This window comes from Ascaphus truei, unplaced genomic scaffold, assembly GCF_040206685.1.
Source record: "Ascaphus truei isolate aAscTru1 unplaced genomic scaffold, aAscTru1.hap1 HAP1_SCAFFOLD_1117, whole genome shotgun sequence".
In the NCBI taxonomy this organism is placed as follows: Eukaryota; Metazoa; Chordata; class Amphibia; order Anura; family Ascaphidae; genus Ascaphus; species Ascaphus truei.
The window spans coordinates 70038-82678 of record NW_027453983.1 but is presented as its reverse complement, the minus strand read 5'-3'; the positions used below and the strand labels follow the sequence as shown (position 1 = coordinate 82678).

General features: G+C 44.5%; 1 protein-coding gene across 1 annotated transcript in view; it reads left to right on the top strand.

The window, feature by feature from the left end:
* The window catches only part of LOC142475228 (histidine--tRNA ligase, cytoplasmic-like), a 38392-nt gene that overhangs the window by 7565 nt on the left and 18186 nt on the right, over window positions 1–12641 (top strand). Inside the window, exons 5-6 of the mRNA XM_075581188.1 lie at window positions 1206–1331; window positions 7235–7342. Coding sequence (XP_075437303.1) covers window positions 1206–1331; window positions 7235–7342 — 234 coding nt within the window. The remainder of the gene's footprint in view (window positions 1–1205; window positions 1332–7234; window positions 7343–12641) is intronic.

The following is a 12641-nucleotide window of genomic DNA, read 5'->3' as shown; positions in this document are numbered from 1 at the left end:
CATGCAAACTTCTTGTAGTACATTTCATAGCCGGTTTATTGTGACAAACAGCAGAAGCAGATGTAACGTTTCAGAGCCTATCTGGACCTTTCTTATGTCGCAAAATAATTCCGCTTTTCTTTTCTTTTCTTTTTAATTCTTCCTTCCCACGGGATTTGCAGTATTTGCGCAAGTGCCGATATAAGACGCAAGTTCAACCCGAAGTTCCTTTATTGTCATTCTGGCCACAAGCAATTTCAAATTCTTAAAGAAAAGTGCCTTGTTATCATCCGGGCTCGACAAACTAAGGAAAAACCCACTCGCCCCCGTCCCCAAAAGTAACTCTTCCCCCCCTCCCCCCCCAAAAAACCTTCCTGACCCCCCTCACGACTCTTACCTGCGGCGTGGTGCTGTGATCTCCGTCTTCTCCCCTGCAAATTGTACATTACTTTGCAGGTCCTGCAAAAATGGCTGCACGGCATCAAATGACGCCTAGTTGCCGTAACGTCACGCAACGTGGTGCCGTGTGACGTCACGTTACCATGGCATCGCTGCGCGGCAATTTTTTCAGGACCTGCAGGGGAAAGAGTACCATTTGCAGGGGAGAAGATGGAGATCGCCGCACCCCGCCGCAGGTAAGCACTCGACAGAGGCCAAAATGCACTTGCCCGTGGTGTGCGGGCGAGTGCGTTTGTCGAGCCCTTGTTATCATCATCCATCCTAAATACCTTATAATTCCTTTACAGTATTTGCTCTAAATAACTCAGCTGGGAGGCTGACCCTTCCAGCTACTGCCTTGTTTGTACATACATATATTTCCAGTTTATCCAACTCCGCTCCAGTTTTGGATTATACTCCAAAAAGTATAATTAAAGTCTACTATTGACTAAGTGGCCTTTAGTCAATGTAACGTACAATTCCAGTATTGTTAGCCTTTATTTACAAGGTGGCAACATCTTCGATAGGAGACGGGGTCCTGTGGCAATCGAATATGATATCAGAAGTCCAATAGAGTCCTTGTGTTGATGCAGACGTGGTTCACAATGTTTTCGGGAGAACCCTTCGTCAGGTAAAAAACATACAAGAGGCAACATGTTCCCCAGCAGAGTACAACAGGGGTTTGAAAGAAAGTGACAATAAACGTATAACATAAAGGTACACTGCTAAAATAAGGTAAGGTTGAGACTTGTACAAGGAGCTTCCATTCCTTAACTCTGTGCTGTCAGGTGCCGTTTGCCCGTTACTTGGCTATGAATAAAATTACCAACATTAAGCGTTACCACATTGCTAAAGTGTACAGAAGGGACAACCCAGCCATGACCAAAGGTCGCTACCGGGAGTTCTATCAGTGTGTAAGTTAATTCTATCCAGAAATATATATTCCATTTGTCTTATTATAATTTTTTTTTCCGCCCAACATGGACAGTGGGGTTCACCTGCAGTAATGTTGCCCCTGACTTTCTTTGTACTGGAAGCCTTCACTGGCCAGCCAATGAATAAGGGAGATGTCACTTCGACGTGTAATGTTGCACTTGTTTGTTGGCCATCATTGCTAATAACTGTAGAACAAGGCTTTATAAACGGCACAAAAGGAGAGAAGCCTCCAACAGTTTAATACACTATTTAATAGTTTCTGAGGATAAAAGCAGGTAAAGAGTAAAAATAAAAAGTGTACTTACCTGAACTAGCGGTTCCCTTAGAAGTGATCAGTGGTTCTAAGACTGCGCTTATAGTGCCGGCTACGGATGACGTCACCCGTCTCCCTTGTGAAAGTTGTAATTTGAGTTTTGGAGACGTCTCTTGCTACAAGGGGAGTGACATCAGGCAAGGGGGACGGCAGAGGGACGGAGACGAGCAAGGAGGAAGGCTGAAATGGAGAGGAGTTGTAATTTCTGTTTGTGTGCTGAATTTATTTTACTTTAAATTATGGGAGAATGTGCTATTTTAAAGTTGTTCATATAGTGTGTTTCACTTGACAGACACACAATCAATCACACACAATCAATCACACACTCATCCCCCCTCTCCCTGCACTCTCACAAACATCCCCCCTCTCCCTGCCTCAGAAGCTATCTGATTGGTTTATAGCCTGTCACATGGTGAAACCGTCGCTGTAAAAATCAATTTCTACTGACTACACAGATTTAGGTCGCTCTGTCGCGCCTACTATAAGCGCATGCAACGGATTCAATTAATTTGTTTTGACACGACGTCGCGTCGCTGGCACTATAAGCGCAGCCGAATGCCCCTGATTCCCGCATTGCAAGAAGACTTGCCCACGTGGGCACAAAAGAGCCACAGGTTTAAGCTCGCTCTGACAGCCAATAAAAAGCAGCAATGTCATTGGAGAGTCCATTTTGCCAGCAAACAGGAGGTCCCAATACTGGAAGCACCACCGTTCAGCTCTTTCTGATCCTCCGGTTCTCCTGAGGTTAAAAAAAGATAAGAGGCCTACAGTACCGAAATGAAATTCCTCTGTTTTTTTTTTATTTTTCATTAGCTATTCCAGAAGATGGTTGTTTATTTTTGTGAGTGTTACCAAATGAAGAATTTCAGTAGCGCTGTGATGCGATTGTATGATCCATTCCAGGCACACTTAGGCCGCACTTGAAGTCCTGGCGACGTGAAGGCGTGACGTCATCCGTCGCTGTTGTAGCAGCGTTTTTTGCCTATAGTGTAGGAGGCAAGAGACGTGGGGGCATGGCTATGAGCGGTTCGCTCTCATTGGCTGTACCACTCACGTGTCCGCTGACGTCACACGGCGGTCGCCGAAAAATCAATTTTCATTGACTTCCAGCGATCACGACCAAGCCGTCACGGTCACACCTACTATAGGCGCACGCGACCGCTTAAGTAAACTTGTTTTGATGCGCCGTTGCCAGGACTATAAGCGCGGACTTACCCTTTTAGGCCGCGTCCATAGTCTGCGTGACGGCGCATGCACCCCTACTATATCCGAGGGCTCAGCCTTGCTCTAAAAACCCCTAGTGTATTTTCATGTATACTTCAAGACTCCCAATGTACCATTAAGTGTAAGCTCTTCACAGCACGGACTCCCGATCTTTACTGTATACATTTGATGTAATTCTCCCCATTTTTATTTCTCGGCTTTCTATCTTGTATAATTAGTTTCTCTTCAGTATGGAGGTCAATCCCTTAAAGGTTGGATGTAGGTGGACCTCTGAACTTGATCAAGGCATTTCTAGTAAAACAAAGGTTTTAATTTGACAGATAAAATATTGTCTTGGCCACAGAAATATTTTTGTTAAGTAGCAGTCTGTGGATCTAGGAAAGTAAGGCCTCGTTCAGGGTACAGGCTTCAGAGGGGGGGGCGTGCTTACGTGTGGGCGGACATTACAAACAATGTATTTAAAGTGAATTGCGGTTGTCAGGGTAGCAGCTGCCCTGTCTCCGAAGTACGGAGTTGACACTGGCTACAGTTTCAATAAACAACCCAAGTTGTTTATTCAAGCTGCAGCAGCGTCGCTGGTACTTCGGTGATTTCAAGACAGCAACACCGATCCTTAAGCTGCTGTCTGTCTCGCCCCGCCTCCTCAACTCTTGAAAAAGTCTGCTGGGGATGATGTGCACACATCGCCCAGCAGACTGACACGCGAACGCGCGCCCTCCAACTCCTGCCTCTGGCACCCTGAATGAGGCCTAAGTCCTACATTGTCATGTCTGTAGCGCATTGCTCAATCCGACTCCTCCCTTTCCTTCTCCATTCACATTTTGATTGGCTAAATCAGTGGTAGGCAACACAAATATACTTCTTGAGTTTTTTTGTGTCTCTATCTCACACAAACCAGGTCCGATTAAAAAAAACAAAAACAAAAAAAACAATAACCGTTTCAGCCCACTGTGGGACCTTCCTCAGGGTAGTGTCTATATATACATTTCTACACAGGCAGAATGGTTGCTGCAGCCATGGGTAGGAGCTTCTTTCCCTCCGGCCCAGCTGCTTAATGCCGTTGCGCTGCTTGCGCAAGGAACTAGTGATTTGCACAAGTTTAGAGTGGGCCAGTATTTATTAGCACACTGCCATTAAGCAGCTGAGGGAGCAGTGAGAAACTACTATCCACGCCAACAACATCTCTGCTCCCTCTGTATTGGGGAGAAAGGGAGAGTGGACTGCTGGGGCAGCCAGCAGTTTGGGGGATGGGGGGGGGGCACAGGAAAAGTCCCCGGGCCGCCTGTTGCCCACCAATGGACTAAATGCTCTCACGTCTTCATCTGCATCATTGTAAAGTTCCATCCTTTCCTCTGCTACTTCTAAAACTCTATCATTTCACTTTCCCAGAATAGCGTCTGCTCATTTCCTCCTTTAATGCAGATGCAGGTCCCCCTACTTATCGTCGTCACCTCCCCCTTTTGATGTGCAATTTTCACTCCCTAGGACCACCGGTCTATGAGATGCATACTACTGAAAGTAGCGCCGGTACGTCACCGCTAGTGAAAACAAAATGGAGATTTAGATCTCCTGCGTGATACAGGCCAATAGAAAACCACATGACAGCTTATTGGCCCGCGTGATGCAGGGAATTTAAATAACCCGGACTTACCACTGGCACCTTTCCCGGTATGTATCTCGGGAACAATGGGGTCCCCTGAGCTGAAATTAATGTGGTTCAGCTCAGGGGACACCCTGTTTTCCACCCATTAAAAAAAATGGCCCTGCTCTTTTACATCCCTCTCCTGACTTCCTATCATAATGTATCATCCTCAGAGGAGGATGTGTTGCTGTTGATCGCCTCTTCTCCCTTTGCCACTTGCCCTCTTGATTCCATTCCCTCCCATCTCCTAAAACCTCTTGCTCCTACTATAATCCCTACGCTCACACACATTTTTAACTCCTCCCTCTGCTCTGGAACCTTTCCATCCTCCTTCAGACATGCAACAGTCATACTATTACTCAAAAACAGCAAGCTTGACCCTACCTGTCTTTCTAACTATCGACCTGTCTCCCTCCTGCCTTTTGCCTCTAAACTCCTTGAACGTCTTGTATGCTCTCGCTTGCTCCATTTTCTCAACACCTTTTCTCTCCTAGACCCTCTACAATCTGGCTTCCGCATTGCTCACTCCACGGAAACAGCCCTCACTAAAATAACTGACGACCTCCATGCTGCCAAAGATAGAGGTCATTACACTCTGCTCATATTACTCGACCTCTCTGCAGCATTTGACACCGTGGACCACCCTCTTCTCCTTCACATTCTCCATACTCTTGGTATTCGGAACAAAGCTCTATCCTGGATCTCATCCTACCTCTCCCATCGTACTTTCAGTGTCTCTTCTGCTAACACCTCCTCCTCTATTGATCTCTCTGTGGGGGTACCCCAGGGCTCTGTCCTGGGACCTCTTCTCTTTTCTCTGTACACACTCTCTCTAGGTGACCTAATAACATCTTTTGGGTTTAATTATCACCTCTATGCTGATGACACACAAATATACTTTTCAACACCCGACCTTACACCTGCTGTACAAACCAAAGTTTCTGAATGTCTCTCTGCTATATCATCCTGGATGGCCCTCCGCCGCCTTAAACTCAACATGGCTAAAACAGAGCTCCTCATACTTCCTCCCAAACCTGGCCCTACTACCTCCTTCCACATTACTGTTGGAACTACGATAATTCACCCAGTTGCCCAAGCACGCTGCCTAGGGGTCACACTCGACTCCTCTCTCACATTCGTCCCTCACATTCAAAACATTTCTAAAACTTGTCGCTTTTTCCGCCGCAGTTTCCTCTGTTGCTCGACTGCTAAAACTCTGACTCAGGCCCTCATTCTCTCCCGTCTTGATTACTGTAACATCCTGCTGTCCGGCCTTCCTGCCTCTCATCTGTCTCCCCTACAATCTATCCTAAACGCTGCTGCCAGAATCACTCTACTCTTTCCTAGATCTGTCTCAGCATCTCCCGTCATGAAATCCCTCTCCTGGCTTCCGATCAAATCCCGCATCTCACACTCCATTCTTCTCCTCACTTTAAAGCTTTACACTCTTCTGCCCCTCCTTACATCTCGGCCCTAATTTCTCGTTATGCACCATCCCGACTCTTGCGTTCTTCTCAAGGATGTCTTCTTTCTACCCCCTTTGTATCTAAAGCCCTCTCCCGCCTTAAACCTTTTTCACTGACTGCCCCACACCTCTGGAATGCCCTTCCCCTCAGTACCCGACTAGCACCCTCACTATCCACCTTTAAGACCCACCTTAAGACACACTTGCTTAAAGAAGCATACGAATAGCACTGTCGATATTCTGAACACATGATACATAAAGCTTGGCCCCCTGCAGACGCTCTTACCAGAACTCCCTCCTACTGTCTCTGTACGTTCTCCCTACCTACCAATTAGACTGTAAGCTCCTCGGGGCAGGGACTCCTCTTAATGTTACTTTTATGTCTAAAGCACTAAGGGGCCTATGCAGAGAGCAGCGGTAGAAATAATTGGAGAGTTTAAGAAAAACTACACTACATTCGGGTCACCCGTGAGATCCGCGAATGAGAATGTATGTGACTTTAAAGAATCATTCCCTGCTAAAAATGAGGGGGGGAGGTTACTCTTTTCGGGGAGTTTCCGTTCATTATAGGGGTCCAGCTGGCAATATGTCAGGTTATATGGCAGCCAATAAAAATCCAAAGCTTCAAAGGAATGTTTAAAAGCACTCCAAATGATAACACTATTTGACACAAAAAGGGGACTTAATACTTATAGTTTCTTTTTTATTTTTTACCCACCATAACTTTTTTAAATATCTGGTTTTACACGCTATCAGAATTGTTTGTAATGTTTCTCCCTGCCGCTCTGTTAATTAAAGGATACTTTGTCCCAGAGGTGCTCAACTCCAGTCCTCAAGCCCCCCAACAGGTCAGATTTTCAGGATATTGCAGTTTTTGCACACTGGTTGCGAAATCAGTCTCTGCATCAGCACAGGTGGCTCAATCAGCCACCTGTGCTGAAGCTGGAATATCCTGAAAACCTGACCTGTTGGGGGTGGCTTGAGGACTGGAGTTGAGCACCAATGCTTTGTCCTACCGTACACACTCTACATTTTTCACTATCCCTTTTATCCATTTATTGTTTGTTTATTATTCCCTCTGCCATTACCTCTCTACATCATCTGCCTTAGATTGTTATCTTAGATTTAACATCTGTTAACCTCTGTGTACAGCAAATAAAAATGCCACTTGTGTGCTTGTTCAGTCACAGAGGTCGGCAACCCTGCCCTTTTTAAGATGTTTTCTAATTGACCCCAGGATTTTGACATTGCTGGCCAGTACGACCCCATGATTCCTGACGCAGAGTGTCTGAAGATCGTGCACGAGATCCTCAGCGAGCTGCAGCTGGGGGAGTTTCTCATCAAGGTAGGTCCAGAAATCAGATTTACAGCAGCGGTTCCTCCCCCTTGGTTTCTATAGATGGGAAGCAGGTGTGTGTGTTTCAGCTCTGGGCACTGCCTGCTTTCCATCTATATTAACCCCTTCAGTGCCATAACGACGGAAGTTGCACGTCAAGATTTTTTTTTTTTTTTTTAAATCAGTTGTATTGGATTCAACTGTATTTTTTGTTCAATCTTTGCTGTGTTCACTTTTTTAAGTGCATTAAGCTTCCTTTGGATTGCTATAGCACTGTGGGGAGCGACTTTGGAAACTCCTGCTGCAATTGACCGCTATACCACCCTTTCTAAGTGCGCAGTCCCCACACGGGCTCAGGAATCCATTATACTGCCTGACTTCCGCCATTACATTAACTTGGTTTGTGGCGAATCCCTTGATGGCACCACAAACCCCCTGTTGAAAATCACTGAACTAGATGATGATTATAGTCCTATGTCTCTTCTGAGGACATCTTCCATGTTGCCCAACTCATCACGTAGCCTAAACAGATAATACATTTTAGTGATTACAACTTTCACAGTTCTTGCTGACTCAAAGGCTGCGTCCATAGACATTTCTCCCGTGCGGAGGCTGAGGGAAAGCGGGTGCTTTCCCTGGCCATGGTACGCGCGCCATCCGTGGGGGCGTGTCTATGGGCGTGCCAATCACGTCACGGAGCTGGTTCGCCCTCATTGGGCTGACCGCTCGAGAAATCAGTTTTAACTGATTCCTTGCGCCCCCTCCTGCCTCAGCACTTCCGCTACATATACGCGATCACTGCCTTTAGGCAGTCTGTTCGCTCAGCGTGCGGGCGCGTCCGCGCTGTCTGCCACAGTATGGACGCAGCCTAATTCTGCATTTTTTTATGAATCTACTGCTTGCAGTGTGCCATTTATTTTTACGAGTAAAAAGCATCTGGACAAAAAAAGGTGCAAAACAAACCAAAGACAGAAGATAAAGGAACTAAACTTCCATGTTCCAATATACAGATGTAGCCGACGGGATTACTCCTGCTAATGTGAGTGATAATGCAAAAAATATAATACACGCGCTAACTAGGGTAATAATGCTTGCTACATCTGTACAATACGACAGCAATAATCAGCAATACATAATCAATGAAAAATATGCTATGTGTTAAGTTTGGTCCTGGTGGCAGCTGCAATTGAATGCCAACATGATGTCAAATGCATAAATTAAGAACAATGAGACACTTGGGCTGCAAAAATCCAAAGGCAGAAAATGAAATGAAAAGTGGCACTATAATGTCATCTACCGTAGTCATTTCATGTTACTTCATTTCAAGTAATGGGGAAAGGGCCAGCAGGATGCTAAGTTGTGTAGGGAGAGGCAGTAGTAGAAGAAAGATAGAGGTAAGGATGCCAGTTTAAAGATCGGCGGTAAGACCTCACCTAGAGTATGGTGTTCAGATCTGGAGATCATATTTCCAGAAAGACATGAGTAGCCCTTCTTTGCAAGATCTCTATTTTAAGGGGGCCTCAACTCCAGTCCTCAAGGGTCACCTACAGGTCATGTTTTCAGGATATACCTGCTTCAGCACAGGTGTTTGAGTGATTGAGCCACCTGTGCTGAAGCAGGGATATCCTCAAAACCTGACCTGTTGGTGGCTCTTGAGGACTGGCATTTAGCACCCCCTATGTTGACCATTTATTGAGAAAGATGAAAGGACCTCAATCTGTACAATCTGGGAGTATAGAATGGAGAGGGGCATATCATTGTAATGTTCAAAGGGTTTTAACAAGTTACAGGAAGGAGGCATATTTCAGAGGGAACGCTAAAAGAAGTCATGCTGTGGAACTGGTGGGTGGCAGGCTCTGGTGAAATTGTTGGATGTAGGTCTTGTTGTAAAGGGTGGTAGATTCATGGAAGAGCCTCCCACAAAGGGGATAAGGGCTAATACATTAATGCAGCGGTGGGCAAAGTGGGGGTGCGCCCCCCAGGGGGGGGGGGGGGGCGGGAGATTTTGTTGCGGGGGCAGTTGCAGAGGCCCCGCGCTCTTCCCCCAGGCATTTAAATTAAATGCAGGGGGATCGCGTGAGGCCTCTGCAACTGTTTACTTACCGGGATTCAGCCGGCTGTGTTGCGTCACCATGGCAACGTGGCGTCAAATGACGCCGTGGTGCCATGTGACGTCACTCTCGGCAAATGACGCGCGGGTCACGTGACGTCACATGACCCACGGCGTCATCTGACGCAGATGAAGGTAGGTGGGGGGCGCGAGAGACGGTGGGCGCAGCACTAAAAGTTTGCATTCCCCTGCATTAATGGAATGCAAACATTCTTGGGATAGACATTAGACAAAAGGTGGCCAACTCCAGGGTACCAACAGGTCAGGTTTTCAGGATATCCCTGCTTCAGCACAGGTGGCTTTGAATGATTGAGCCACCTGTGCTGAAGCAGGGTTTTCCCCAATACCTAGCTTGATGGTGTCCCTTGAGGACTGGAGTTGGCCTCCCCTGGTCTAATGTCTATCCTAACTATGAAAGAAAGCCAAAGACCAAACGGGTTATAAGGTTTTACAGCAGATGGGAAACTGGGCAGACTTTGTGTGCCAACAGGTTCTTTTCTGCCGTCAAATTGTGTTGCATTGGGCTGCACCTATCTTCTAGCAAATGTCTCCAAATCCATGTAGAATGGGGGAAAGGGGAAGTTTAGCAAGCAAGGAGATACCAATATTAAATTCAGATAATACTAGAAAACGTCTAAAGACTAAATCCAATTGGAGTAGACAGGCAGGAGCAGATAAGATAATAGTACAAACTGAATAAAACCTTAAATGAATGCTTTGCTTATGCAAGAAGCCTAACAGAAAAAATGGGGGAGCTTGAATTGATAGCTACAAGGGAGGAGTATGATATAGGCATTACTGAAACATGGTGGGATGCAACGCATGACTGGGCAGTTAATTTAGTGGGTTATTCCCCATTTTGCAAGGATCAAGCAAATAGAAGAGGAGGTGGGGTAGGTTTTACATGTTAAAACGGATCTTAAACCTATTATAAGGGGCTATATTTATGAAGGGAATTATGAACATGTAGAGACTTTGTGGATAGAAATTAGCAGTGGAGGTAAAAGTACAAAGAAAATGTATTAATGCTATAAACCAACAAATATCTGTGAGATTAGAGGAAGACAACAAACTTTTGCAAATGGAGAAGGCATCAAAACTAGGTCATGTTTGCATTATGGGTGATTTTAATTATCCAGACATAGACTGGGGCAATGAGATTAGCATTACAACGAAAGGAAACAGGTTTATAGGGGTGCTTAAAGACAATTACATTACCCAAATTATTGAGGAACCAACCAGGAGAGGGGCAATACTGGATTTGTTAATATCAAACAATGTAGAAGTAATAACAAATATTCAAGTCCGGGAACATTTGGGTAAGAGTGATCATAACTTGGTCACATTTGAAATACATTATCAAAAACCATATTACTTGGGTTCAACAAAGACTTTAAACTTTAGAAAGGCAGATTTTAATAAACTGAGGATTTCATCTACAAGGAATAAATTGGGATGAAGTTTTTGCAGGGAAAACGTGGGAGATAAATGGACAGTCTTTAAAACATTGTTAGAAGAGCACACTTATCAGTGTGTACCCTTGGGTAATAAGTATAAAATAAATAAGTCTAAACCAATGTGGCTAAGTAAACAGGTAGGGGAGGAAATGGATAAGAGGAGGCAGACTTTTAGATTCTTAAAGTCAGAAGGGATGGAGGCATCATACCAGAATTAAAAGGAATGGACCAACAGTTGTAAAAGGAGAATCAAATTAGCAAAAATAGATAATGAAAAAAAGATTGCAATAGAAAGTAAGATCTTAAAAAGTTCTTTAAGTACCCTAATAAAAAAAAGTTGGGGAAAATATAGGACCCTTTCAGTGTGAGATGGGCAGGCAAATTATTGGAGATAAGGAAAAAGCAGAGGTATTAAACAAACTCTTTGCCTCTATTTACCAGAGAAGAATCAATTGCAATAGTAGTGCCGCAGGAGGAAGCCATAACCTCTATATTAACGAACAATTGGTTAACTGAAGAAGTTCATAGGCGGCTTGATAAAATTGAAGTAAATAAGGCACCCGGCCTTGATGGCATACATCCAAGAGTTCTCAAGGAGTTAAGTTCAGTAATAGCCAAACCATTATATTTAATATTCAAGGACTCCATTTCCACAGGCTCAGTACCACAAGACTGGCTTAAAGCAGATGTGGTGCCTATATTTAAAAAGGGAACTAAATCCCAACCGGGGAATTACAGACCTGCAAGCCTGACATCAATAGTGGGGTAGCTACTTGAAGGTTTAGTACAGGATAATATTCAGGAATACCTAATGAAAAACAAAATTATTAGTAATGGTCAGCATGGATTTATGAATGATAGGTGGTGCTTAACTAAGCTTATTAGTTTCTTTGGGGAGGTAGGTAGGGATTTAGACCAGGGTAATGCAGTTGAAGTGGTCTACTTAGATTTTGCAAAGGCTTTTGATACAGTTCCACACGAGGAAGTGTACAAATACTGGGTAAAAATATTTGCACCTGGATTGAAAACGGATTGAAGGATAGACAACAGAGAGTTGTTGTAAATTTAACTCTTTCAAGTTGGGCTAAAGCTGGAGTGCAGTACCTCAAGGGTTGGTACTGGGACCCCTGCATTTTAACTTTTTATTAATTACCTTGAGGTTGGCATAGAGAGCAAAGTCTCCATCTTTGCTATTGACACTAAATTGTAGAATCAGAGCAGGATGTAATTTCTCTCCAGAAGGACTTGGATAGACAGGAACCTTGGACCGGTAAATATCAGATGAATTTTAATACAGATAAATGTAAGGTTATGCATTTGCGAAACAAAAATAAACAGGCAATTTACAAAGAAATGGGGATACATTTGGAGACTCCTTGATGGAGAAAAGATTTAGGAGTGCTTGTAGACAGCAGGCCTAGCAATAGTGCCCAAAGTCATGCAGTAGCTGCAAAGGCAAACAAGATCTTATTTTGCATGAAACAGGAAGTGGATGGAAGGCAAATAAACATAATTATGCCCCTTTACAAAGCATTAGTAAGACCACACCTTCAATATGGAGTACAATTTTGGGCACCACACCATAGAAAATACATTATGGAACTAGAGAGAGTGCAGAGAAGAGCCACCAAATTAATAAAGGGGATGAATAATCGATTGATAAGGAGAGGCTAGCTAAATTACATTTGTTTACATTAGAAAAGAGGCGTCTAAGGCTGCGTCCATGGTGAATTGTGCCAGG